This window comes from Palaemon carinicauda, chromosome 44 (assembly GCF_036898095.1).
Source record: "Palaemon carinicauda isolate YSFRI2023 chromosome 44, ASM3689809v2, whole genome shotgun sequence".
NCBI lineage: Eukaryota > Metazoa > Arthropoda > Malacostraca > Decapoda > Palaemonidae > Palaemon > Palaemon carinicauda.
Window position 1 is genome coordinate 11,350,549 of NC_090768.1, and position 7,500 is coordinate 11,358,048.

The window sequence follows — 7,500 nt, forward strand, 5'->3', positions numbered from 1 at the left end:
GTGTGTGTGTGTGTGTGTGTGTGTGTGTGTGTGTGAATCATCAACCGTTACTAGTCCACTGCAGAACAAAGGCCTCAGACATCTCCTTCCACTTACGTCTGTTTATAGACTTTCTATGCTTGCAAACTTTCTTAGTGCGTCAATTCCATCTTCTGCTCTTCCTTCCCCTGTTTCTTTTGCAATTTCTAGGAACCCATTCTGATATTCGTAATGTGCATCTATTATATGTCATTCTCATTATATGTCTTGACATGTCCATTTCTTTTTCTTACAAGTTGTTACAATATCCTCTAATTTAGTTTGCTCACGTATTCATATTACTATTTTTCTGTCTCGATGTTATTTCCATAGGTCTTTGAGTTGTAACTAGGTTATGTCGAAGGCTTTAGTAGGGCTCCATGTTTCTGATGCATAAGTTATTACTGGAAGGGCCTTCTGATTAAATACTTTTCTTTTTGGAAAAAAAGAATGTTAGTTTTCATAATCTCATTCTGTTTAATAAAAGCTTTCGATCTCATGCTTATCCTTCTTTTAATTTCCGTCTCATATCCTGGGAAAATACTGTCTGTCCTAAGTAGGTATATTTATAAACAATCTCTATAGGTTCGTCCATAACCTTTATTGGTTGTCTCTGCATTTTCATTGAACATGTCTTAGTTTTACTCACATTATTTTCCAGTCTTACATTTCTGTTTTCTCTAATCACATATTCTATCATATTTTGTAATTCCTCCCATGATTCACGAAACAGAAGTATATCATCTGCAAATCTTAAGTTGGTATGGCATTCCCCATTAATATTAATTTCTAAATTTTCCCAATCTAAAATTTAAAAAACTTCCTCTAGGCATGCTGTGAATAATTTAGGAGTGATGGGGTCTCCTTTCTCAATCGGATTTTTCTCACCATCTTTATCTAGTTTTAGGATTGCTGCACGTCATGTATAGATATTTTCAAGTGTTCTAACATAAAATTCATGTATTCCATGTCTTTGAAAGGCTTTTATTACTGCTGAAGTTTTGACAGTATTAAAAGCTTTTTCATAGTCTATAAATGCCATATATAGTGGCCTGTCATATTCTGTTGACTTTTCCATTCGCTGGTTAATTACATGGGTATAGTCAGTTGTTAAATATCCACTTCTAAAGCCTCTCTCCTCTCTTGGTTGATTAGTCTAGCTGTTTTTCTATTCGGCCTAATGAGGTCTTTGTAAGTATTTTGCATATTAGGGAAAGTAACCTATCAGGCGGTAATCTTTGAGGTCTTTTGTGTTTCCCTTTTTTGTGATTTAGTATAATGATAAAGTCCTCTCTCTCTCTCTCTCTCTCTCTCTCTCTCTCTCTCTCTCTCTCTCTCTCTCTCTCTCTCTCTCTCTCTCTCTCCCCCCCAAAAAACTCATAAGAAAGTGTATAAGTAAGTTTTGGGGACTTATTTTGTAAACTAGTTGTTAAGCCCCCATAGTGATGACTCCAGACCCGCACTGAATTGTCCAATATGGCTCCATGTCCCCTTTGTTTAATCCCGCTTACGTCTTATTTGTTGGGAACATATCCTAATTTACATAGTATAATACGTGCTTTAGTTATGAATAGGTAGGAACATAACATACAAGAATATCAAAATATTTTATAGTTTTGTATAATCATGCATTTACAAAATGTAAATTTACAGGGAGTAATATGGTGGGTTGCAAATTCCTTACACACTCTTACATATTTAGTGAGATATTTGTGTTGTTTCTATGCAATCACTATATCAAATCTTGGTTCAGTAACTGAAAAAGTTACTCTCATGTCATGTGACACATCAGGAGGATTTTTCAATTTTGATATCAGGTTTACTAATACAGAAAATTCCGTTTCACTCAGTAGGTAATTGTGAAAGGAACCAAAACATCACTGCCTCCATCAAAATCCAATATGTAAAAAAGTATAGAGATCAAGTTCCATACCCCTGGCATGTGGTTCTTATACCCCGAAAGAGGTATGGATACCCTCTGTTAAGAACCCCTGACTGAAAGGCTAGTTCACGTTTTCTTTTCTAATAACCTATCACCTCAATGGTATTTCATTCCCCAGATTTGATTCATTAGAAGCACCGCACTTGGAACCGACCATGTCTCTGGTGGATGCTTTTAATAAGCGGAATCCAGGTAAGAACTACAAAGAGGAAGGAATGTATTTGGATCTGACGATGCGCTGCCCATCGCCTCGCACCATCAAGACTCACCTTCCGTTCGCTTGCCTCAACCCCAATCTCTTGCATACCTGCAAGGTATTTCAACTTCTTATTATCGTTATACAACTGCAGACTGGAAGATATTTCTTCATTACAATTATGGATTAATCTATTATTTTTTAACTAACAATATTTCTTTTACGAATATACATACATACATATATATATATATATATATATATATATATATATATATATATATATATATATATATATATATTTAATATATATATATATATATATATATATATTTAATGTATATATATATATATATATATATATATATATATATATATATATATATATGTATGTATGTATGTATGTGTATGGATGTATGTATGTATGTCTGCATATTTATACAACAAAAAAAGCAGCTCGATTCTAGTCCACTGTAGGACAAAAGCCTCAGACATGTCTTTATTCATATCGGCGGTTTAGCAAGTTTCCATCACCATGCTGGCCTGTGCGGATTAGTGATAGTGGGAGATTTGTGTCAGATTGTTCATAGCAAACCAAACTAGTATGGGTGGCCCTGACTAGTGTAACTTTGCTGATCATGCCAATACTCAAATCCTTTCACCATGTTAAAGTATCTCCACTCATATATATATATATATATATATATATATATATATATATATATATATATATATATATATATATATATATATATATGTATATATATATTGTTCGTTTGATCAACATTTTAAATCTCCGAAAGTTCTTCCTCGATTACTTTGAAATTTTGACAAGAAAAACAAAAGCGTGATGCCACACGTCAGACGTACCAACACCCTCAGTTTTACTTAAACATGCCTGAAAGTTTTATGTGTTTGGTTGCTTACTTCCATTAAATCCTCATACAGGAAGAAACGGGAGCTAGATACGTGAATATGTGATCCTACCCATTAGACTTTGATCCCACCTTGAATCCTAAAGGATGGATACTCCAGTTTAAAAACGAAATTGGGTGGTTCAGGACCGTAGATTATTTTTTCTTCTAAATAATCTATAAATAAGAATGTAAATGTTCCTTTGTTCAAAATCGGATGTATTTCATTGCCACTAACTTCTGCAATTTAGTGACGTCAAAAAGAAAATTTGTTAAAAAATTACAAGAATCTCAATAGGCTTAAGAAACGAGCTATGCCTGCCGCTTAGAACAAAGATGTCTACGAACTTAACCATATTATTCTGTCTAACATTCAAAGCGACGCAGTCACATGTAAGTCCGTCGACACTTGTGGAAGCAGATGAAGCTTTTAATTATGGAACAGAATTTCTTAATTCATTCGATCTGCTAGGAATGCCACTGCACGTACTGCAATTGGAAATCGCCTTGCCAATTATCACGTTGTGAAATAGCCAGGCAAAGCTTTGCAACGGCACGCTGCTTGCAGTAGAAAAATTAATGAGCCACTTCGTAAAAGCAACAACCTTGACAGGGTCTTTGAAGGGTGAAGATGTCATCGACCCTATGATTCCAACGGATGTGCCATTTAAATTTGATAGATTGCAATCACAATCAACAAAGCTAAGGGCGAATCTATAGAATTGTTCGGTTTAGATCTTGACGAGTATTGCTTCTCATATGGACAATTATATAGTGTGCGTTCTAGAGTCGGCAAACCAGGTAATCTCTATATCTGCACAGACAATGGAACAACAAAAAAATATTGTTTATCCACAGGCATTGTGAAATTAAACATTAGAAACGTGGGCTTTCTCCTTCGTTTCTTTTCAATTTAACCAGACTGAGCCACAGCAATGGCCAGGTACAGCTAGTGTGTGTGTATATATATATATATATATATATATATATATATATATATATATATATATACATACATACATACATATATATATATATATATATATATATATATATATATATATATATATATATATATATATATATTCTCACAGATTTTCAAACTCTTGATTCCAGGTCGTTTATTGCGCCAAAAACCCGCAAGATGCATGTTTCTTATTATCATCACCATAGGCTGGTCAGATGCTCCGAATTCATCGGAGATTTTGCTGAATTTGTAGATTACTGGTGCAAAGATCTCGGTGAGTATCAAACTATGATATTTTTATCATGTTTTTACTTTTTAGATTTGATCTCTCTCTCTCTCTCTCTCTCTCTCTCTCTCTCTCTCTCTCTCTCTCTCTCTACAGCCTAACTTTCCAGTTGCTGAAATGGAATTGTGTGGAATCGAGTCAGCCACCACATTGAAACTTTGCACAAAAACTCGAATTGTGAAACTTTTTTTAGAAAACTCCAGGTACAATTAGATATCCTGTCATTCGTGCTGAAACTTTATAAGTTCTGCTTTTATTTGGATCTACCCATGTTCGTGATTGCATTTTCTTTCATGAACAACATGAAGAACTAAAAGGGAGCTAGTCTCGGCAAGGAAATTGCTTGCGAGTTGCTTTGGCAAACACTCCTGATGCAAATTTGGCAAAGCTGGCTAATGCAGTTCAGCATTATGGTTCTTACTGAATCAACAAATTAGTGATGTGAATCTTAAAAGTTATTTTTTTTTTATTGTGAATGTATCTGTTCGGAAAGTTATGTTTCATATAATTTTAGTTATTCATTTTGTTTTCTTTTTAGTTTTCTATATCATATATCTTTAATTTTTGGCAGTGCTAATTTTCAAGAAATAAAAATTCTAAGATGTTCCTTTACATGTGATTTCAAATTACTCCCATGATTCGTATATTTCTTCAAATACATCGGCCCCTAAACAGGTTGGGGTCGCAACGTTCGCCACTGGTGCTTTCGTAGTTACGTAGAAAGCAGGATGGCGCTCCTTAGCTTAAAAAGTTTGGGAACCCCTGTTTTAAGTGCTACGTGGTACGTCACGATCATATAATTATGCATTTTGATTCAGCTGTGAAAGAAAAAGACTTACTCTGACCATAGACGCCATATGTATTGAAGGTAGATGTGTGAATATTTTCATGAAACTGTACAGTATTTGCCAAAACCAAGTATACGCCTTTTAATAGAATGATATACAGTACGCTGGATCGCAAAAGCATCTGTTGCGGAAGGAAAGAATTCACACAAGTGTTTGGCGTCGTTCCCTCAGGGCCTCTACGAATCCTCCCGACGTCAGGTCTACCAACATGTGGGAAGTCAAACATATTTCAGTGACTCGTACTGCGGTTCAAAATGTTTCACGCACATTTTGCGCTAATACTTTTTTATCCAATGTACTGACACACATCTTACTATTAATGAGAAATTGTTTTTTTCAAATATCGAATTTTGATTCCAGGTTTTGTATCCTTTTTAATTGAATTTACTCAGACTAAAATTCACTGTGAAACTTGTCGCCGAAAGCATTTTTTTTTCTTCATATTAGCATTACTTATTGTGAAGGTAAAAAGAAAACTGCAGTTTACAGTAGGCCTTATCAGAATTCTATAATAGAAAAATTGGCACGCCCACAGAGATTTTGTGAATAACACTTACTTGTGAAGGAAAATAGTAAAGCGTCTACTTTTAATTTCAGTCACCCAGGGACCATTCTGGTTCCACGTATCTGAAGGCTGGGCAAAACGCCAACACCCAAATGTCCTTTTCTTGTTCTATGAGGATATGAAAGAAGACATCATGAGGGAACTCCGCCGACTGAACGAGTTTTTGGTCACGTCCCTGACGGAAGCACAACTTCAGACAGTGGCCAACCACGTGAAGTTTTCCAACATGAAATCGAGGCCTTCCTCGAATTACACCCAGGCTTCGATCAAAGTAGGGCGTTTCTTGGAAGGTGAAGGGGAATTCATCAGGAAAGGTTAATTTCATATATTACCCATAAAGATTTGTAAACGTTGAGCATTGTTTACCCATCTTAACCTTTGACATTTGTAAAGGAGAGTTTCTGGACTCATCATGAATCTAAACCTTCTTACTTTTCAGGTGAGTCTGGTGGCTGGCCCAGTTATTTCACTCCTGAAGTGGAAGCAAAGTTCCAAATGTGGATGGATAAGTGGACACATTTGGCTAAAGAAATTCCGTTTAGATACAAGCTTTAAAACTGTCCATGAGCAATGCTTTAGCTATGGATTATGGGTTCATCTTCAAATTAATGTAACTTCTGTATACTTTAATCCTCTTTCTGCCCCCTGTAGAAGCAGAGTGATCAAATAGCCTACACGTTTGACAGATGACATTACAATATAATTCTGAACATCGATACTTTACCCTCACCTGGAAAGTATTTCCTTTGCAGTTATAGGATGTTCTTCCTACATTTTATATACGTCACTGTAAGCGGAGGTCAGATCTTATTATATCCCGAGGGAGAAACATGTGGAGGTGGAAACCAAAGTTGTAAGGAAATGAGTTAGAGGAAGGAAAACGAAACTTCATCTAAATTGAAAGATGTTTTTTTCTTTCTTTTTTAAACTCGGAAAAAAAAACTTTCCGTTGGTACTGAATATTGAGCACCCTGGTAAATAGGGATCAGGAATGAAAAAGTACTTCAAGAATGCTTGGTTTTTTATTTTTTTTTATTTGAATATCCAAGCAAAACAAAGGAATCAAGTTCTCAAAGTATCTAAAGCAGCCAGCATGGGTGTTTGCCTATTGATCTCTGGCTTATGGAATACGAATAATCTAATCCATTAAGCCAAGTCTTTATAGATGAGAGTCTTATGTAATTTGCTGCAATATATGCATTTATCCAGACGACTCGTAAGGAAACAGAAATTTGTGGAAGTGCTAACTGTGGCTCATCTGTGTCGCTACCAGCAGACTCACAATTTACAAAAGGGTAAAGTTGGGTTCAGAAATATGTAGCTTTGTTGGGAAAGAGAATATGTAAAATAAAAAATGTGTTATTAAATTAAACAAAGACACTCCCATCTGATGAAAGAGTTTAATGGTAATTTTGTATAAAAAAAGTACCACTATGAAAAGACAATATCTGTCTTAGAGAAGGTTTTCACCAGTATATTAAACATGAAGTATGAATGCCCATATGCTAGTGGTAGTAGATTGGCCAAGGCACCAGTCACCCGTTGATATACTACCGCTAGAGATTTATGGGCTCCTTTGGTTGGTCAAACAGTACTACATTGGATCCCTCTCTCTGGCTGCGGTTCATTTTCCTTTTCCCTACACACACCGAATAGTCTGGCCTATTCTTTACATATTCTCCTCTGTCTTCATACACCTGACAACACTGAGATTACCAAACAATTCTTCACTCAAGGGTTAACTACTGTACTATAGTTGTTTAG

General features: G+C 35.4%; 2 protein-coding genes across 2 annotated transcripts in view; both read left to right on the forward strand.

The window, feature by feature from the left end:
- Positions 1-7,500, forward strand: part of Taf5 (TATA-box binding protein associated factor 5) — a 570,605-nt gene that overhangs the window by 317,250 nt on the left and 245,855 nt on the right. The gene's annotated exons all lie outside the window — the stretch shown is intronic.
- LOC137634185 (sulfotransferase 1B1-like) lies at positions 4,215-6,519 on the forward strand. The gene is made up of 3 exons (XM_068366456.1): positions 4,215-4,311; positions 5,769-6,050; positions 6,176-6,519. Exons 1-3 carry the CDS (start codon positions 4,215-4,217, stop codon positions 6,289-6,291), a joined length of 495 nt encoding a protein of 164 aa, XP_068222557.1. The 3' UTR covers positions 6,292-6,519.